This window comes from Siphateles boraxobius, unplaced genomic scaffold, assembly GCF_051911475.1.
Source record: "Siphateles boraxobius isolate OS27281-9 unplaced genomic scaffold, OSU_SipBor_1 1, whole genome shotgun sequence".
Lineage (NCBI taxonomy): Eukaryota > Metazoa > Chordata > Actinopteri > Cypriniformes > Leuciscidae > Siphateles > Siphateles boraxobius.
The window spans coordinates 14,117,688-14,139,258 of NW_027508699.1; the positions used below are offsets into that span (position 1 = coordinate 14,117,688).

Below are 21,571 nucleotides of genomic sequence, written 5' to 3' on the forward strand. Positions count from 1 at the left end.
CCTTCAAGAAGAGAAGGGCATTATTGTTTTAATCCTCTTACCGGCAGTCATTTCAAGACAGAGGTTTTTTGGAGGCTGAAATAGCGTCTTGTCTCCCCTTATCCTCACCCAAATCCTTCAAGGCCGGGAGAGATTGTGAAGGCAGTAGCCTGGCATCTATTAGAGATCTCTAAAGTCCCTTCAGTCTCTCCTGCAGTGGCATGACAAAGCCGAAAAGCAAACAGAACCAATGCATGAGATATTCGTTTGTCCAAAAAAGAAAAAAAAAGTCTTGGGACTCTGACCTTTATAGAAATATTCCTATGTTCAAGAAGTAGGTTAAAAGTAGTCAATGCGTGAGAACAATATGAGAACGCATACTAGGCATTTACAAAACAGAGTTCAATATAGTCAATTTCTGGCGATCTGTTGTTATTTCGAGAAAATTGTTTGTGGTTCTTGCATAACTTTAACAAATGAAAAATCCTAAAATCAAGAAAACATTATGACATGTAAAAATGGTCAAATGGAAATGGAATATTTGTTTGCTCCTTTAAAGATCTTCCTAACCTAAAACTAATTACTAAACAAATTTTAGGACGAGAACACGACGTATGTAATGCCTTATTTATCCAAATTAAAACTCTTTGCCGTCACCGTCTATCTAACTATATAGCCTACGCGTTTATCTTTTGTTCTTGCTTTAAATTCTAAATCCCACCGATGTCAATATTTTCTGTTTATTCTCACATTAGGATATTATTGTTTAGAAGCAAAAGTGCTTGTGAGAGGACATTAGTGCTGTGATTTAAGACTTCTAAGTAAAGGGTCAATTGGCTCGGAGTCCACACACACGCAGCCTGAAAAACAGCGTCGAGCTTTGATTGACAGCTTCAAGGACCAGTAGCAAGCCTCGTTGATGTAACGCGGAGCTCTTTAAAATCCCTCCTCAAAGCTCGTGTCAATAGATGGACGCAATGTGCTGAGAAGAGCGCGCAGGGAACGATTTGGAGGCGCTTGATACTTAGCGGATACATTTGAATGGGCTCTTAGACTTTGAGAAACGCGATAAGGACATCTGGGAAATACAAGCAACTAAATATCAAGTGACACTGTGAGACACTGGATAAAGGACAAGACTGAGGTAAGAGACGAATTGTTTATGCAATTGTTTACATTCTTAAAAATAAAAGGTTCTTTATTTGCATTGGTGGTTTCATGAAGATCCTGTAACATCAATTAAACCTTTCCGTTCCAGAAAAGGATCCTTTATAGTGCAAACAGTTTATTTTAGATGATTAAAATGCCTTCACACTAAGAATACGAATTATTTTTCTTTTAAGAAACGTTCACTGAAATGTACTTTGGGAAACCAGAAATGGTTATTCTATGGCATCGCTGGAACAACAACAAAAAAAGTTCATTTTTAAGAGTATGCTAAATAGTTACGAATAATTATAGAAATATTTAAATGTGTCAGTTCAGTATGCTGTCTGAAATATAGCTTAAATAAATGCTTGGCAGTTCCTAAATGTTTCTTTAGTCTTCAAATAGGCATATTTTAATTTTAAATATAGGGCCATTACCAATATCCTATTTAGTATTTTTCTGAGATGCGTAGTTGTAATCCAGAGCAAAATAATAATAATTTAAAAGAATCTTAAAAGCCTGTGTGTGAAAGAGACCAAACATACATATACAATTTTAAAGGCTAAAACAGCGTTCTGACTTTTTTTCTTACTTGATTTCACAGTATAGTGCCATAACTTGGATAAAACTATTATTTTTCTTAATTCATAACTATTGAATTGAAATTCGGTTAAAATACATTTCAAGTGGATATAGTTCAACTTTGAAATGGAGTATTGGAAAAACCTGGAGGCCTTTGACAGTGAGAGATACAAATATATGAGTGACAATATGAAACCTATGTCATGTGAGACACGATAAATAGTCCCCCGGGTCAAATGGGGGTTTAACGTTAACAATTTTTCCTAATTTAGTAGGATCAAAAAGTTGCACTGTACATGCCAATTTGCATAATGAGGTTTTAATAATCGAAGCATGGGGTGTCACACTGCCCGCAGCAGTAACAGGCGGATGAACAGAGTACAATAGCAGCGAGACACAGTATTAAAATAAGCTGCCCTTTGTGCTAAATATCAGCTGCCTGTGGCGAAATTATGACGTTTAGCAAATATTCACACGCTTGAACGAATATTTCTCATACGTTAAATGATCTACATTATCAGGCCTATTATTATTTGGTCGCTCGAAATCACTATTGCATTGATCTTATTTTATTAGCCTACTATTTTGAAATGTGTGTAGGCCTATTCGGTGTATTTATTGATCGTTTTCAGTGTTTTTGTTCAAATGTAAACTATAACATCCATGACAATGAATGAACTAAATGAAAAGTAAAATGTATATAGGCCTATAACATCTCTTTAGACACGCGCGCGAGAATTTCTTGAAGCGCCACACACACACACACACACACGCGCACGCGCACGCGCACACACAAGCTAACTGTAAGTCCGTCGGTGTCAGCGGTGATGATAAATGGAGGTCTCCACAGTCGAAACCTATTTGCACTTCCATTAGACGGGGAACCAAATGGGGATCAACATGCATATTTTACCCGCAGAGAAGCCATACATCTCAGCCAAAACGTGGCCCCGGGGCGATGGGATAAGGGGCTGCGAGAGAAGGGAGGGAGAGAAATGGACCCCATTCAATTCAAATACTTGGGGGAGAAAAGTAAATGTTTAGCAAAGCACCTTCTGTGCAAGCGAATTAAACTATTCCCTCTTGCCCTCTGATCACATTCATCAGACGTTGCACCGACTTAATAGTCTGGGAATGGGCAGTCCGGGTGTCACAACGCTGAGGAGGGTACACAAGTTTTGGTGGCCTAAAACGGGTAAAGACGGCAAAAGTGCTAATACAAACCTTTTAACAAATATTCCAGACGGACTTGCTTCCGCAAGTTCTACCTAAATCACACAAGGACAATGGCCTGTTACAGAATAAAAAGACACAGGCAATTTTTCCAAAGAATAAAACGCACTTAGAAGTCTGTATGTAGCCTAATTTATAGCCTACTTGAACCAAAAATATGATATAAATGCAGAAATAATAATACATAATAATAATAGGTTAGAAAATTAAATAGGAATTTGATTATTATCTTAATCAAAAGATAAATCACTAAAATTTTAATAACCGAGGAACGAATAGACATTGCTGATCTAAATAATGTTGGCCTACTATTAAAATATAGAAATTAATTATGTATTTTGTGCCGTTTCAACAAGATACATTCTATTTCGTTTCCCTAAGAAAGTCAGCTAAATTTATTTTATCATATAAAACACTTGCAATGAGTTTTATACTTCCTTTTTCACTTTTTGCTACATCATTGTTAAATTAAAATAGTCTTAACTTCTAATTTTGTCAGAGATTTGAATGTAATATGATTTAAATAAATTATACTTGTTTTAGACATTTAGTCCAATGAATTTAATGTGGGCTACAATCGAAGTAAATAAGCAATTTAAGTGCTGGTTGGAAATACAATTTCGTTTAAAACTCGAGGCTGTTAGAAGTCCCTGGACACCCGGCGTGTGCGGGAGTATAGTCTATACTTCTCTCTTAATAATTCGCACTGCATTGACCTCGGAGATATTCGTGCCTGTCAAACAACTCTATATACTAATACATATCTAATAGTGTCCTGGAGCCCTTTCATTTTATCTATGAAAAGTTTAAACTGTGAAAAATGACTGGAAAAACATCGGCACTAAACCTCAGGCTACATTTGGAAATGCAGATCAGTACATTTTAAATATTGAAATTAAAATATCCCTACACATTTAGGCTTTACAATTATTATTAGTAGCACAGGTTAAATACATTTTCGATAACAAAACTGGTAGAATAACATCTTTATCGAAACATTCGTTCACTGCTAAAAGTAGATCTCACTAAAATCAATCGATGATTCATTGACAACTGTTTTTAAAGGATTTGCTACGGTAATTTCCCTCTGAAATTATATATCTAATGTAGTAAGCATAAGTCTGAGCTCATTAGGCAAACAAGTGATAATTGCACCAATTAATTCCTTGTGTATGACTAATGGATTGGACAAAACAATAATTGGATATTAATGAACACAGTTCCGCTCATAAGCGGATTTCCAAAAGCGCTACTTGACACTCTCACTATAAGACTGACAACCATATTGATTGATTATATATCACCGTACATAAAAATATCACAAAAGCGAGATGCTAATTAAAATATTTGTTTTAATAATTGTGACAGGCATCAATGAATGCAGAGTTATTTAAGGATGTAAATGTAGATGATTATCTCAGTATGCGAATTAATCGCTAAATTTGAAGGCATTTTGAAGAAAATTATGTTATTCATTTTATAGCCACAATCATGAAACCAACTGTGACGAAAATCTTGACACCAAAGTGTCAATTATATTAATTGACAAAGTTATTAATCAACAATTTATTAAATGTAAAAAAACTAAAAACTTTTATAACACGCTAAGGAATTATACCATAATAAAATATTTTTTAATTTTTTTAGTCCATGTATGGTACACAGGCTATTGAAAAGGCGCTCAGATAATGTTGCTATGGTGACCACCTCCCAAGAAACGTGACTTCTGTTCAAAAGCATTTATTCTGACTTCTATTCGAACTCTGATTCTAACTTTTGTGATTCCTAAACCGTTCGAAAATCCCGTTCAAATGTATAGTCTACACGCTTGCATGCAAAAAGAGAACTTACTTTTGAGACCCCCAACCTTTTATTCTGACTTCCTTTGTCAGGCCTCAATATAGGAGATTAGACCAACATAGAATGTTAAAAAAAAGTGTGTTAACAAATGGGAAAAGCGCTCATTGTTATTATAACATCCTCGCAATCCTGCTCTTTTACAGATATTTTGGAATCATGCAACACTACGGAGTGAACGGATACTCTCTCCACGCCATGAACTCATTGAGCGCCATGTACAACCTGCATCAACAGGCGGCGCAACAAGCGCAGCACGCGCCTGATTACCGGCCGTCCGTACACGCGCTCACCCTCGCGGAGAGACTGGCTGGTAAGTGCGTTCCCTCTCTCCCTCTCACATATAACACACAGATTCATTGTGATTGTACAATGAATTAAATATGCCGTGTCTTTTCTCTTCCAACGGCTGTACATTTCAAGATATTATACTCGAGGCTCGCTACGGCTCTCAACATCGCAAACAACGCCGCAGTCGCACCGCTTTTACGGCCCAGCAGCTGGAGGCTTTGGAGAAGACGTTTCAGAAAACGCACTATCCAGATGTTGTGATGCGGGAGCGCCTGGCCATGTGCACCAACCTACCCGAGGCACGTGTGCAGGTAAGAAATTAATTTCACCTTTAAACTGGTCTTTAAAAGTTTAGAATGTCCACAGATATTTATCCATGAGCCAGGAGACAAATCTATAAATTGCCTTTTGGTCATCAGGTATGGTTCAAGAACCGCCGTGCAAAGTTTCGTAAGAAGCAGCGAAGCCTCCAAAAAGAGCAACTGCAGAAGCAGAAAGACGTCTCGACAGATGGAGCCCTAGAAACAAACGATAAGGATGATGCCCCCTCCAACCTAGCTCTTGAGAACCAGCCACCTTCGTCATCCTCCTCTATGGAAGCAGAGGCAGCTCCCCATGCACTGGCATCAGAACTTAGCGTTGAGCTTAATGTGACATCGGCAGAGCAGTCAGGCAGCGAGTCAGCCACAGAGGACAATGCAACCGACAAGGAGGAGGAGATAAAGCAGCACAGAGAAGATCTGAAGGTTGAGAAAGAACCAACACCTGGAAATCTTTCCCCTCTTTGCAAACGTCTCAGTCCCAAACAAGGTATGTATTTGCTATATATTGGCACTCTTAATAAAGGTTCTTGTTGGAGCCATAGCTGTGTAGGCAAGTGCTCCAACATACAGTGCACTTCGGGGCGACCCAAGTTCGAGTCCCGGTTCGAGGTCTTTTCCTGGTCCAATTTCCCTCTCTCCTCTCCTAGGATTTCCTGTTTGTCCTCTTACTGTCTTATGTAAATGAAGGTAAACCCCCCCAAAATTTTTTTACTTAAACAAAAAGGTTGGCATTGAGGGTCCCATGAAGAACCTTTCCATTGCACAAAAGGCTCTTTATAGTGGAAAAAAAGGTTCAGATTATTAAAATGTTCTTTTGCACACTAAGAAAAAAAATAGTTCTTTTAAGAACTGTTCACTGAAAGTTTTTTGGGGGGGCTCCCAAAATGGTTCTTCTAAGGCAGTGGTTCTCAAATCTAGTCCTCGGGACCCGCTACTCTGCAGATTTTGTATGTCTCTCTTATCGGACACACTCAGTTCAGATCATAGAGTCTCTCCTATCGAGCTGATCATCTGAATCAGCCGGCTGCATGTTAAATAAGGAGACATACAAAATGTGCAGAGCAGTGGGTCCCGAGGACTGGAGTTGAGAACCACTGTTCTAAGGCATCACTGCTACAACTCTGTTTTTTTGTGTTTATTTTTAAGAGTGTGAATTAACACTATGGTTCCAATCTAAATCTCAACAATCCATCTTTGTGTCCTTAGACTCTCCTCTTGGTTCCCCGGCCATCTCATCTTCCTCTAGCGGGGTGACCGGCGGGATCTCTCAGAGTCACTCGTACTCATCGTCTCCGCTCAGCCTCTTCCGTCTGCAGGAACAGTTTCGCCAGCACATGGCCGCCACCAACAACCTGGTTCACTATCCGTCTTTCGACATGGCGACCCCGTCGTCTATACCATACCTGGGCATGAACGTCAACATGCCAGCGCCCCTGGGTTCCCTCCCCTGCCAGTCCTACTATCAGTCTCTATCTCACCACGCACAACAAGTTTGGAACAGCCCCCTGATGCAGACCTCTGGAGGCCTTCCTAACCACAACAGCAAGACCACCAGCATTGAGAACCTACGCTTGCGGGCCAAGCAGCACGCGGCATCACTGGGCCTGGACACGCTGCCCAACTGAACAGGAATCTGAAAACTACCTGAGCAAGGGAACATCTCTCTACCACTACAAACATGCCACCGGGACTTCTCAAGTTAGAGTCAATCTATGGAAACTAAAAAAAAAGAATGAAAAAAAAAAAAGGGTGTCTTGAAGTTCTCCTGAATACTAAAATTGCTTTCAGGAGAGGCAAATCAAATCTCTGACTCATTTGCAAATATTAGAGGGCTTGTTATTTTGAGGCAGGCAGTGAAATGATGAAGGATATAACATTTGTTTTGCTTAAAAAGACAGACAGGCCCTGGATTAGATTTAGTGTTATTTATATGTTTTGGAAGGGCGTAGATGTTTGATATAAGCACTTTTTGGAGAGGATCTCAGCCGGCTGCATGCACTATATACCAGAATCTGAAAATAACTTAATTTAATTATCACGGTTCTCAAATTACACATCACACAAATTACCTTGTAAATGTAAATCTTGCACAACTACATAGATTAATTAAATCTAACCTGTTTAATGGTCAGGATTTAACCACGGTAAATTGAGGATGGTTGGGTAATGAGGAAATGATTTCATTGACTACATATGCAAAGCTTTTAATTACATGTAGCCTCGGGCAGAGGAAGAAATGCAATTATAGACCATGCATATCATTGGAGATCGCCATACTAACACTCAGAGGGAAAGTACTCTCAAGAAAACTTGTGCTTATGTTGCAACAGGAAAATGCTGAATAGTGGTTAAATGCCAGACAGTCCAGAACAGGAAAAGTTCTCCAGTGGAAAGCAAAGCACTTCCATGTATGGCAGCCCCCCCCCCCCCTCTTCTCTGCTCATTCTTTCCATCTCAGTGCTGAGCTCTCATTGTGTTTGTAAAGTATTTTAATATGTAAAATACAAAGTCTTTATCTATAAATGTGTACTGGTAAGGCAAATGTAAAAGTTCTATGTTTTAGACTGAGAAGATTTTAACCCTGTGATGATTCTGGTAGCTGTCCCTTTGTAAGATTGTACCGGGTGGGCCGCACTGCCTGTCTGCGTCTCCCCCAGATTATTTAACCTATACAGTCTGGTCGTCTATGTAACTCTTTCATTGTCACTGTGAACATCAATATACAGTCACTCACAACATCACACAAAGTGGTGAATTTGTAGCCGATATGGGTGGAGAGTGTTCCAGAAGTATACACATCTTTCCCTATGTCAATTGTAGATTAAAAAACTTGTAAAATAAAACTTCAATAAAACATTGCTTTGACATCTCTTGTTTATCCTCAAAATACCACCTTAAATCTAAATTAGACTGTGACCATGCTAAACTGATTAATTCATTTTGAAGGTTAAGACCCTTCATTTATTTAAATAAAATAAATAAGCTGATTTTAAAAGATAGGACAGCAGAAAACAAGGAAATGAAGTGAGGAGAGCAAGAAAAGGTAATCTTGGGAAATAAAATCGTTGTGGGGACGTAAGCCATCCCAGATGAATAAACAGGCCATTATGCTGAAGAATGACAGCCTGGGGCCGTGATTATGCCGCTATTATATCTTAAACAGTGTGGTTTGTCAAAATCCATAAGCCCTTTGCTCACATAAAGAGGGTCTCCCCCTCTGTGTGTATTTTACCAGAGGCTTGATGCCACCGCCACCATGTTCTCAGTGCCCTTGATGGGGCTGCTAACTGCATTTTAAAGTGCCTTATGCCATATTTAAATACAGCTGATTGTAATGCGTTCTAACATTCAACCTTTTGAGTAGATCAAAACACACATGGGAGGGTGGTATGATTCATTATGAAAAAATTAACACTAACATGCAACAGCAAATTTAACTTGTCAGTTAAAGGTGAGCAAGTCAACAGTGTAAATAAATAGCATCTCTATCTAGTTTCAGGAGCAAAAGCAAACTGCCTCCAGGGGTTTGACACAGATTATGTGACAACAAGGTCAAGTTCTCTTTATGAACTCATGTAATGAGTGCAGCAAGGTAAGAGAAACATTTTCTGTTGACCGTGTAGTATGATTTAAGACACAGGCATTACATTGCGTGCTTGCAAATTAAGCCCTTTTCTATGCCCGGCAATTTAAATGATTAACTTTTTAACACAGTACCAAAACAAATAGTTAGTACTGCTAAGCTTTGCAGCATCCCGATTCAATTATTAAGCGGTTTCTAAATTCACCCTTAGTGTTTAATCAGGTGTCACCGTCAGACGGTCCTCTACAGACAAGCACAAAATGTACTTTGAGAATGCCTAGGACAAAAATCACAGTGTACCATTCAATCAGAACTTTTCCCCCCTCGTGCTCTCCTTTTTGGTTTTAGCTGCATGGAGAATGAAAGCTGCCACCATAAGGAACCCCAACCCATTGAGGAAGTGACAGGCACTGCCAGAATATGATCCTAATCCTGTTCCCAGCATTCTTTTAGCCCGCTGGCACTGCAATTTTGCCACATACTCTCCAAGCTGTCAGCTGAGGTAAATCTCTCTAACAGCACATTGATACACATCAAAGAACTCCAGGAAACCAACACGGCTCACTCTGAAATTAGCGGGGGACATGAAACATGCTAGACAACTATTATGTTAAACCTAAACTTAAATGAAAGTGCTCTAAAATCTTAAATAAAATATTGGTAACACTTTAGTGTAGGTATGCCCAATTCTCAATATTAGCTAGTTGCTTAGCATGCATATTACTAGGATATTGGATGTTTATTAGTACTTTATTGTCCTGCCTTATTCTCCAGGACCATCATATTCTACATAATCCTACCCAATACCCAAACTTAATTACCTTGACTATATATAAAAAAGTTGCCGCCTTAAATTGAAATACAATCAACTTGGAAGTCATTTAAACTTAAATTGCATTAAACTGACTCAAAAAATTAGTTGAACCATGTAAAAATATTAAAACATTGCTTAACTTATATTGATGAATTAAACCAATGTAAACACATGTTGCCATATCTTATTGATCATATTTTTTACAGTGCTATAACTACTAATAAGCAGTAATTAGGAGTTTAGAGGAAAAATTCGTAGTTATAGTGAGAACCAAAGTATTTAAATTATAGTTTTAAATAAAGTCGGGATGAAATTGAAGTTCCTTATTGTTACGTGTATAGCCTAGCCTATAGGCTATCTGAGTGAAATGGTTTCACCGACAAGAAAAAAATGTTGGGTGGGACTTGGTTTTGTCCACGGGAATTGATTGGAAGGTTGTGGTTTGCGATTGCTGTGATGTCATCTGAGTGACAGGTTGTCCCGCCCTCGCGCCAGAAAACCCGTCATCAGAAAAGAGAAGATGCGTCACAGCAAGATGGAGAGGAAGTTATTTTGGTTAAAGATCACGAGGGCACATGAATAGTGATGTGCACGGATATCATTCATAATAAATATTGCAATATTCAAGAAAAAAATAAGAAACGTTAATTTAGATTTTATGGTTACTTTAAGGGAGAGCGAAAAAGTATCAACTGAGCTGAGAAAGCGCTGATGACAGGACGATGACAACAGGTGTTTGAACTAGCTTGCGAGAGGTCGCCCGCTTTGGTCCCAGCTCTCTTTTCTGATTCAGTTCTCCCCTTTTTATCCCTCTGTTATCACAACCCCACTTAATCCTCTTAAGGGCAAAGAAAACCCCTCTTTTCTGGGGAGAGCTCACCCAAGCCAACCGCAGCTCTCCAGAGCCTGTCACCAAAGCGCTGTTTCAGTCACACGTAATTACACATCAATGCCACACTACACATACCTTTCAAACGGGGAGAGTGGCATTGTGGGCATGCGGAGGGAAGCTCAGCGCTCTTTGAATGCAGGACACAGTCTTATGGATTAAGTCTCCACCGGACACTTGAGAGTTAGGCGAGACACTTTGCTACTGTGCGAGACTTACGGAAAGCAGACAATCCCCGGCAAAAAAAGAAAAGAAAAAAGTATTGAAACGGCCGTTGCCTGCGAGGATTTATTTTCTTAATGGTAGATTAAGCGGGAAGATGTATGGTGTGGTAATTCACGCTAAGCATCATGGGATGGTTCGTGAACGCTGTTTCAGCAGAATGGTTAGCTGTTATTATCTGAATGCTGCGTCGCATCAGTAATGACGGATCCACCCAGAGATGGACAGTGGACTGGACCACAGCTATAGGGAACACTGGCAGTTACAGTAACTAGGCTACATGTGCTTACCATAGGGTTTGCGGAGGACTAGGGTTTGGTTTAGTTAGCTACATGTAATTATGCCTTATTTATAGTCATTATACATATAGTAAATGCATGTAAGGTGTAACAAGGACACATTGTGTTACCAAGATTTTTGTTTTTTTGAAAGAAGTCTCTTATGTCTCTTAAGTCTCACTAAGGCTGGATTTATTTGATTAAAAAATATATATATATATATATATATATATATATTTATATTTTTTTCAGGATTATTTGATGAATGGAAAGTGAACAGCAATGAACAGCATTTATTTGAAATCTTTTGTAACACTAAATCTTTACTGTCACTTTTGATTTATAGAATGCATCCTTGCTCAAATGCATTTCTCTTTTTTTACAGCAAAATTTTAATATAGTATAGGCTACCATGGTTTTAAAAAAAAAGCAGTACAGCCATTTTCAAAACTGATAATAAAAACTAAGCTTTGCAGCACATGAATAAATTACATTTTAAAATCTAAAATAGAACAGTTATTTGAAATTGTAATTTTTCCACTAGATTACCGTTTTTACCTTATTTTTGATCAGAGACATCCAGCCTAATACAAACTAATGTCTGCAGCATTATGTAATTAATAGAGGCTCGTTTCACTCGACCTTAATCCGTCTTAAAGGAAATAGTTTTTACACTGATTAAAAAAGGTTTTGGTGGTATATTTTAAAATTCTCACTATGAAATCAAACTAAAGTTCAAAGGATTACATTTTGTAAAAATGAAATATTTGTATAATTAAGTCACAAAAATATTTGTCTTCGACATCTGGCCCCTATTAAAACTCCCTGAGGCCAGTCCACCCTTGATCCACAGCCTGAAGAGTGAGTGCTGAGGCCGAGGCCTCATGCTGGGCTCTTAAAATATGCGACTCACACCACAGATATCCGAGCAGTAGGATACGCCTTAGGCCAGAGCTTCACAACACCTACAACAATCAGATGCCTTATCACTGAAGCGCCTACGGTCAGCCGTTACATTTATGTGAATACGGTGTTAACAGCTTGTGGACATTAGAACAAACATGGAGTACTAACCGAGATCTACTGATATCCATGACATCTTACATCAGAAGGTGTGAGGAGGACTGGGGCCAGCTGACATGTAAACAATTGAGCTCAGAAATATATAGGCTAATCTTAAAAAAGATAAACATAATATCAGTGAGGTTTAAGGTGACAAGAGGTTAAGTTATTGTCAGAGGATTAATTTACTGATCCAGAGAGAACGCATATCATTTAAAGGGTTAGTTCACTGTGTCGTCATTTGCTCTGTTAAAAACCTGAATGACTTACTTTCTTCTTTGGAGCACAAAAGGTATTTTGAAGAATGTTTGTAACCAAGTCCAAAAACACCACTGAATCCCATTGACTTTCATTATCCAAAATATCTTCTGTGTTCCGCCTTATACTTCTGTGTTCCGCCTTATACTGGACTGACAATGAGGATCCGTTAATGACAGGATTTTCATTTTTGTGTGAACTATCTGCTAACCGCTTAACTGTTTTGAATCAGTAGTTAATTAGTGCACTAATCTCACATACAAATAATGAAGTGAAAAGGGTGAGCATGAAGCTTCTGAGGGGGTCCTGTGGTTTTGAAGCAAACTTCACAAAAGTTTGGGCAAGAAGCTGTGTGATTGAATCATAAGTTGTTTTTTCCCCCCACAAAACACTCGTGTTTGCCTTTTCAATGGGAAGCAGTTATGACTTCCACCCACCTACGGACATCCCAGATTCCGTCATTATAAGGCCTCGGCGTCCGGACGATATTCCCGACATGTTTCTGTCATTACAAAGATCTACATCCGATTTACATCATTGGCAAGGTGCTTGCCAAATGATCAGATGCCAGCATCTTCAGCAGTCAAAGTCAATAATGAATAGAACGTATAGATGAAAAGAACTCGTCCCTAATGGTCCCTCTGTCTCCTGAGTGTTAAAAAATGTAAATTTATGTAAAAGCCCATAGGAAACACATATTTACAATACGTTTAGGTAATCACAAGATGCAGGCATGGAGAAATATCCTGGCCGAGAGAGGCAGTCAATGCAAAAATAGTTTTTATGTGTCATTAATTCTCTTTGCATTCCCAAATAACCCTATATTACCGCGGTAATACAGTAATCACTCACAATCGCACAGAAAATTATCTGCACTCATCTGTGGAATAAAAGGCGAAGGGGAAAACGAGGGGAAAGCATCCCATTTTAGTATCCTCTTGCGTCCTTAATGTTCAACGAGAAGCCGGCGAGTAAACGACTGCTCGGCCAATCTCGACTCCGGCACCGATGGAACAGTTTCCGAGCAGCTTAATGATAGCGGGGAGTCGATGGCTCTCGTCAGCCCCTCTTCCTAAAATGCCCACACCTTTTCATGCTACATTGCCCAGAATAGACGCAAGGTTCATGGACAACTGGGGGAAAATTGAACCTTTTATACGCTACCAGAAAACAAAACACTCCTCTGATGCCAAATCTAAACGACACACACTTGGAGCGCTGCCATTAGGTGTAGAAGTGCTGCAGACACATCCGTCCATGCAGCATTCATAAGAGCCTCGTCCTTGCCCATTCTTTATCCCTAAAATCAATGTTACAAACACTAGTACTGAACACTCAATCAAAATACCCATTGTTGACCGTGTATAATACACGTTAATTGTTTGTGATCAGCTGATACGAAATTTCAAGCAGATTCTGTAGAGTCCTGATATGTGAGACTGTTTTAAAGAAAATAAGGTCACACTTTAGATTCGAACTATTAACTACGACTTTTGCCTCAAACTCCTAATTACTGCTTATTAATAGTTAGGAAGGTAGTTGGTATTGGGTTGGTATTAAGTTTAGGTATTGGGTAGGATTAAGGGAAGTAGGATATGGTCATGCAGAATAAGGCATTAATATGTGCTTTATAATTAACAGCCAATATCCTAGTAATATGCATGCTAATAAGCAATTAGTTCGTAGAGGGAATTGGACCCTAAAATAAAGTGTTACCGAAAATTATTATTACGTATTCAGGCCTCTAATTAATTGTGAGACTACATGAAGATTGAAAGTATTCAAAAATAATGTAAAACCTGAAAGCAATTGTGACTAGATATATCATCTTAATAATACACTTTCCCTGAAAATAAAAAAGGTAATTAAAAACAACATGTGACCTACTCATCCGTATAACAGACCTGTGAACAACACACTTAAGGGCCTACATCATGAAAACCATTTCATTATCTTTAAACTCCTCTGAATTACTTGCTGGAAATACAGGAATAATAAGTTGAGAGAATTCAGAAAAAAAAAAAAAAAAAAAAAAGAAAAAAAAAATATATATATATATATACATACACACACACACACACACACACACACACAGTTGTTTAGGGATTTTCTCTTAGGTATAACATAAATATATTTAAGATAATTGTAAAATGATGAAGACCAGCATGTTTTGGAAATCTGCATGACAGGAAGACAGCACTGTTTCTTCTTTGAATCATGCAATCTATAACGGTTCGTTGACGCCCCCTACTGGCCAAACTTAAGGACACGTGAATAACAAATGAACAGGATTCTCAGTTTTCAAAACCATTGCTCTATTCTTGATTTAATTTTTTGTTGTTGTTGTTGATTTGTCATTGCAGGAACAATGGATTCTGCTTTTCACTGTTCTACTCAGAGGATACATATTCAATTTTACTCTGGATAGATTCTGTACTGCTATTTATTTGTAAACCTTCCATTTGTTTTCGGAAAAACAAAACTATTATTATGTCAGATTTAACTTTAAAAATGTGATAATCAAATAACATAATAATGACATGATTCTTAGTATTATCTTCTTTACAACAGTAACATATTTCCAGGTGGGGTTACATTAGTTAGAGCCTTATATACATTTTTTTTTCAAGTTAGAGCCTTATATTCAGAGAAAGTTCCATGTCTGGTCACTAGGGTGCACTATTGCAGCAATACTGGTGTGACACTGTCATTTGTGCTAATATCTTAATGTCCAGCTAGTTTATTCGTTGTAATTTACACATATAAATAGGTCCAAAGTTGGCACACAGGTGTGGTAAAACCAGCTCTCCGACACTTAAGTGTGGCGCAAAGTGGAAAGTGTCAGAGAAGCGTTGAGCGAACCATCTGAGATCCTGAACCTGTACTGTGATTCCCAGCTCCTCCTGAGCGAGACTTACGGCCTGTTGCACCACACACTCATTCTGCAGCTGGGACAGGGAACATGTAGAGTACACTATGTGTCCACCTCGGCGAGCGGCCTGGATCCCAGCTCTGGACGGAGAAAGAAATATCAGATTAATTCGAGTTCTCAGTCAGTCTTTATGCAACATCCACATATATTACCCTAAAACACATTCAAGGAAATATTTTTAAAAAGTCAAGGTAGGCAACAATATTTATATATACAGTCTCAAAAGTTTGGAAACATTACTATTTTTAATGTTTTGTAAGACGTTTCTTGTACTCATCAAGCCTGCATTTATTTGATCAAAATACAGAAAAGTCATAGTGTAAATGTAAAAATGTTTTTTATTTTATTTTAATATACTTTAAAATATAATTTATTCCTGTGATGGTAAAGCTGAATTTTCAGCATTATTACTCCAGTCTTTAGCGTCACATGATCCTTTAAACTCATTCTAATATATGCTGATAATATGCCAATATAAATCTTTACTATCACTTTTTATCAATTGGATACATCCTTGCTGAATAAAAGTATTCATTTCTTTCACAAAAGAAAGACAAAAATGACTGACCCCAAACTTTTAAACAGTAGTGTATATTGTTGAAAAATATATCAATTTCTATCCTATTGTTTGCACATTTAGACAAGTTACTTACACAAGAAGCTGTGTTTGCAAGAGTGGAAGTTTCTGTCTCTCTTTGGTCCTGGACCTCTTAAATAAATTGTTCTCCTCCACCATTGCAGAGTGTCTGTCTGTGGTGCAGGGAACATCTACAAGCACCTGTGAGGAGATGGAAGATGAATGGAAGGTACAAATAAGGCACAATGCCCAGATATGCCTGGAATAATATTTGTGCTGTTGCCATATGCTTGGCAGAGATACATACTTCAATCAGAACACCACAGAGTTTAGGAAGCAGAAGTTCGATATTTGAGAGTTTTCAGTGACATCACACGACATACAAGGACAGAACAATGTAAAATAGTAAGTAACAGACGCATACATATATGATGCTGTTTAAGTACAACGGTGTTCTAAAAGCTTGGTGAGCATAGACTTATTTTGTAAACAAAGTCTTGCCGATCCCAAGACTGCATTTATTTGATCAAAAATACAGTAAAAACGAAATATTGTGAAATATTTTTATAATTTAAAATAACTGTTTTCTATTTTAATATGTAATTTTAAAAGACTCTCGCTGCTCTCCAAACTAAGAAACTATGGATTTGATCAACTGGTCTCTCAACGCAATTGACACCATCTTCTCGACGAGAAGCTTGGGTTCGGGGGAACCTGCCTGCCCTGCCGGGACGTTCGCAGCTGGCTACACGATGGACGCTTGGGAGAGGGGGCGGGTCGTGTGTCTGGCGGCTCTTTTCCTGGAGGACGTTGAAGAGATCTACCTATTCGGCACCATGATAACAGGTCTTCTGCTGATTGGATTAGGCATTGCCCTGGTTTATCGAGGAATCAAGAAGACGGTGACAGCTGTCCAAAGCATGATTGAAGCGGTGGGCAGAGCTGTCAGCACTCAGACTGGGTCTATGAACCACAATACAGATAACATCATGGAGAAGCTCACAGCTTTGCAAAGGCAAATGGATTGTTTCAGAGACCAAAATGGACCAGGAGAATAGCTTGTGAAAATTGAATGCAGCAACTCGCTTGAAGACCAAACGATTCCAATCTTATCTGTTTCGGCACCCCCCTACCAGCACTGGCCTTGGCCAAGGCTGATGTTGGAACAACAACTCTCCCGGAAGAGCACTGCAGTGAGCCGCTCTTGTGTTCCTTCCCCGACTCCCCAGACACCTGGTGATTGTTGACTCTGTATGGGACATGATCAAGGTTGTCTCCATGGCAACTTACTGTGTATCGCTATGACAATCCTGTGGACTGAGGCACCTGGACTATATGGTGCTGGCTTAGCGACTCTCCAGGCCTACACACACATGACCTTCATACATACACAGATATGCATCCGCCCCACACCCCATCCCTCGCCGCTTCGTACCCCCAGTCTGACAGACGGATGGCTGCTTGCCTGTGCTGGGTTCTCCATCCCCCACTCCCCACCCCTGTTGCAAGACATGTTCATGTACTGATTATGTTCTAATGTTGCTGAGGTGTTTTTTTCCTGTTTCAACACTGTACTCCTTTTACAGGAGCAAAACCTGGGGGTTGCCTTTTTTTCTCCTCACCTGTCCTCATGTCATGCTGTATTTTTCCTCAATTCCCTGTCTTCCTGTCCTGTCTACCCCATTGTCATATTGTATGTTTGTATGGACAGGTTGAGGGCCAATTTCACTGGTACTTGTGACTATGTGACAATAAAGGGTTACTCAGTGGCGGTTTTAGGCACGGGCGAACCGGGCAGTCGCCCGGGGCGGCATTTTTTCATGTCAAATGGGGGCGGCACGAGCAGTTAAAAAAAAAATCCTCTGCGCCGCAAAGAGGTTTTCTATTATCTATCATTTCACTGTGAGGGGAATTAGCGCCCCTGTTTGCTGAGAAGGTGCCGTGTGTGACGCCGGTTTCACACTGCACGGGTTAGCAGCGAGTATTTTTTTCGGCACCCATGTTAACAGATTAGAGCATTCACACACCGCACGCAGAGGCGGCGCGGCAATATCAGCAATAGGCCTACTCTAATGGAATTAGTGGGCTAAAGTCTGTCACACCACCTCGACTTTCTTCCAAAATAACGCACATTTCATTCATAATATTATAAATACAGGCCTATAGTTCCTGCAAATTTTTGTTTTTCTGAATTGTGTGAAATGGCTAATAAAAATAAGTAATACAAAACGATTATGTGGGTCACCTCACCAAGGTGAATTGGTTTAGTCTTGACTTCTGGCCGTGACGTGAGTGACAGTGTTGGGGGGCGGGGGATGGGAAATCTGTTGATTGTTGAGTGCCAAATAAACAGAGATGGACAGGAAAAGGTCAAAGCCATCAGGTGCACAATTTAGAAAAAAAAGAAAAGAAGAAGAGGAGAAATGAGCAAAAGATAAAGGTATGCAACTGTTCTCTCTGTGATATGATTACAGTATCCATGTTGTCATGAATGAAGAGCTAATGTTAATTGTGGGTAACTCGTCTCTTACGTTTCTTAGCCTTTTTGCTATGATGCTTGTTATGCTTATACAACAATTAGGTTTTAAGTCAACAAACACGAGATCTAATTTCACCATAATATTGTGCTTTGCAACAAAACTGTTACAAGTCCAGTTATTATTTATTTCCATCAGATGGGTTAACGTTAGGCCCTGTAATTAGCCAACGGAATTTTCAAATCTGTAGGTAGTTTCAAGTCATGTATACTTTTCTTGACCTCAACTACAGCGGTACAATGACATTTTAATGACAAATTCAATTTGTACCTCTGTAGTTGAGGTCAAAAAAAATATTCATGACACAGTTTTAATGGCCTCATGATGACAGCCAATGTTCTGCAATAGTGCAATAGTGTAATAATTAGATTCTCTTTAGTGTGTTTTCACATTTGTGTGATAAAGTATTTGTGCTAGAATATTTATTCTATATTTTATTTGTATATTATTCTTAATGTTTTATATTATTGTTGTTAAATTGTTAAAAACTTGTTAAAGTTGTTAAATCTTGTTAATTTTTTTATATATCTGATTGTATATATTTTTGGCACATTAATGTATATAGATTATATTTAAGTTCTGATAACTTACACTGTCATAGTTTGTGCAGAATTGTGTCCATTGTCTTTTGGGAATGTTTGATGTAATGAAGGATTTGTGCAATTGAGAAATATAATTTTCTCTTTAACGTATGTTGTTATGATAAAATATGACTGTTTGTGGGGGGTGGGGGGGTGGGGTGTAATTCGCCCAGGGTGTAATTCAATGTAGAACCGCCACTGGGGTTACTACTACTACTAATTTATTCCTGTGATGTAAAGCTGAAGTTTCAGTATCAGTACTCCAGTCTTCAGTGTCGCATGATCCATCAGAAATCATTCTAATATTCTGATTTGCTGTTCAAGCAACATGACATCATGACTTTGCGTAAACATACACGCCACTTTCAAGTCAAGTGGCGTGTTATCTATACGCATTTTGAGCTATCCGCGTGTTATGTCCACGCCGAAACGAACCGTCATCTTCCGCGTGTATGTGTACGCCGTTAAATGTCCGAGTGAAACGAAGCAAAATGTATATCTACATCTGGGGAGCTATCTTTTTTTTCCTAGGATGGTAGGGGAAGACTCATAAATGGTAGTAACCCCAGTGACGGGTAGGTTTAGAGACGGGGTTGGGGTAGGTCATATATATATATATATATATACAGTAATGTAACGTTAAGTCAACGGCGTTGATAAAAACGCTGAAAATCGATTATGCGTGTTGATAGCACGCCAAAAATGGAAATACGAATTGGCATGTCATACATACGCCATTTGATGAGATCAGTCTGGTTCAAGAAACATTTCTGATTTTTATCATCAATGTTGAAAACAGTTGTGCTGCTTAATATTTTTGTGAAAACCGGGATACTGTGAATTCTTTAAGGATTATTTGACAAATAGAAGTTCAGAAGAACAGCATTTATTTGAAATATTTTAACTTTATAAATGTGATTGTGGATCTATGTAATGCATTCTTGCGGAATAAAAGCATTGCTTTCTTTAAAATAAAAATCATACTGACCCCAACATGGCATTCTGCTTTAACTTTATAATACATCTGCTTCTTCTCCGGACATTTTGCCTTATACTAAGTTAACATGAGGCAAAATGTCTGGAGAAGAAGCACCTCTATTGAATTGTACTGTATTACAGTACTACAGTACAATCCTTCTTCTCCAGACATTTTGTTAGTATTACTAACTCTGTCAAAGCGATTCTCCTCTGTCAGGCCTAACTGCCGACCATCAGTGGACGTGATGTGGATTTTGTTTTCATCCAGTAACTCTTTAGGCACGTAGCTCCGAAGAGTCCTGCGTAATCGGGTTGTGCGGGAAACTGATAAGTCATTCGCCCATAGATAATCTGAAACGGTGGAAAAAAAACAGGTCTACTATGTCATATCATATATATGAAGACCTACATCTCTTCCATTAGAAAGCTTTGGCGATATTCATTTACATACCGACTGAATGTGCCTGTAGGAGAGCAAGGGTCTTCCCTCCAGGAGCTGCACACAGATCCATTACTGTGTGTCCAGGCTGGACATCCAGCGCTAGTACAGGCAGCACCGAAGCAGCATCCAGAAGGTAATATCCCAATATACCACTGCTGTCAGGTCTAAGTTAATAAAACAGATATATTAAACATAACTTTGGACAAGATAGAATAACTGATTTTTTTCCAGTTTTTTTTACCTTGCAGGCTTAAATCTAGATGTGTCTCCTTGTGGAAAAACAAGACATTTGATATCAAGACTTATATTGTGTTGAAGAGCAGCAGGTTCCAGCTCTGTTGAATCCCTGTGTGAGGTTGTGGAGTCCTCCTGTGAACGTTGATGTACCTCATTACTGGAACAGCCAATGCTGATGAAATCTTTACAACCCTGAGCTTCTAATTCTGTGATTATGTGAGGTTCTGAAGAGAAACTGTTTATCAGTGCTCCATACTTTTGTTCACATAGCATGGCGACTCGAATAGAGGGCCACAGGTCCTTAAACTGCATACTGTACGTTGTGTCAAAGTTGTGCAGAGCAAGTTCAGTAGATGGAAACTTGGGCCTTGTTGCTGCCTAATGGAATATAGAAAAAAATAAAATATGAATTTGCCACATTGTTTTTATTTAGAAAAAAACTGCAAACTCATTACTCACCCATTTTGTTTTAACTCGATACCGTCGCTGAATAAATGTAATCGAGTCTTTGAATTGTTTTATACAAAATCTCGTGCATATGTACGCTGCCATGTTTGTGTATCATCAAAAGCGTCCGCCGCTTTGGTCCTCATTGGTTCCTATCTTGCTTTTGTGATTTTCGCGCAAAAGTATGAATTGTGAATTTATTAAACAAAAGACATTTTGTTTTTATTTTATTTATCCAGAAATATAATACAAAATACATAATCGATAAAGTGCTAATAACATTAGAACTTTCCAGAAATTTCTTTCGTGAGAGCCTACTA

The 21,571-nt window shown here is 38.7% G+C and overlaps 2 protein-coding genes across 2 annotated transcripts; one reads left to right on the forward strand and one right to left on the reverse strand.

Annotated features, from left to right (window-relative positions):
* Positions 1 to 734: 734 nt before the first annotated feature.
* On the forward strand, positions 735 to 7,161 carry dmbx1a (diencephalon/mesencephalon homeobox 1a). The gene is made up of 5 exons (XM_077220636.1): positions 735 to 1,123; positions 4,947 to 5,113; positions 5,224 to 5,402; positions 5,511 to 5,901; positions 6,621 to 7,161. The coding sequence occupies exons 2-5, from the start codon at positions 4,960 to 4,962 to the stop codon at positions 7,037 to 7,039; spliced, it is 1,143 nt and encodes a 380-aa protein (XP_077076751.1). The 5' UTR covers positions 735 to 1,123; positions 4,947 to 4,959; the 3' UTR covers positions 7,040 to 7,161.
* A 7,657-nt stretch (positions 7,162 to 14,818) lies between these two features.
* nsun4 (NOP2/Sun RNA methyltransferase 4) lies at positions 14,819 to 21,412 on the reverse strand. Its single transcript, XM_077220531.1, has 6 exons — positions 21,264 to 21,412; positions 20,809 to 21,182; positions 20,577 to 20,731; positions 20,316 to 20,476; positions 16,106 to 16,230; positions 14,819 to 15,532 (listed from the first exon to the last, which is right to left on the reverse strand). Exons 1-6 carry the CDS (start codon positions 21,354 to 21,356, stop codon positions 15,256 to 15,258), a joined length of 1,185 nt encoding a protein of 394 aa, XP_077076646.1. The 5' UTR covers positions 21,357 to 21,412; the 3' UTR covers positions 14,819 to 15,255.
* Positions 21,413 to 21,571: the final 159 nt, after the last annotated feature.

Bases quoted from the DNA above. Each gene is read 5' to 3' on its own strand.
- dmbx1a (XM_077220636.1), top strand. From the start codon at position 4,960: ATGCAACACTACGGAGTGAACGGATACTCTCTCCACGCCATGAACTCA. The intron at 5,114-5,223 runs GTAAGTGCGTTC...GTACATTTCAAG, and splicing joins CCTCGCGGAGAGACTGGCTG to ATATTATACTCGAGGCTCGC. The intron at 5,902-6,620 runs GTATGTATTTGC...TTGTGTCCTTAG, and splicing joins ACGTCTCAGTCCCAAACAAG to ACTCTCCTCTTGGTTCCCCG.
- nsun4 (XM_077220531.1), bottom strand. From the start codon at position 21,356: ATGGCAGCGTACATATGCACGAGATTTTGTATAAAACAATTCAAAGAC. The intron at 20,477-20,576 runs GTATGTAAATGA...CCACCGTTTCAG, and splicing joins CCTACAGGCACATTCAGTCG to ATTATCTATGGGCGAATGAC. The intron at 15,533-16,105 runs GTAAGTAACTTG...TTCTCCGTCCAG, and splicing joins TTGCAAACACAGCTTCTTGT to AGCTGGGATCCAGGCCGCTC.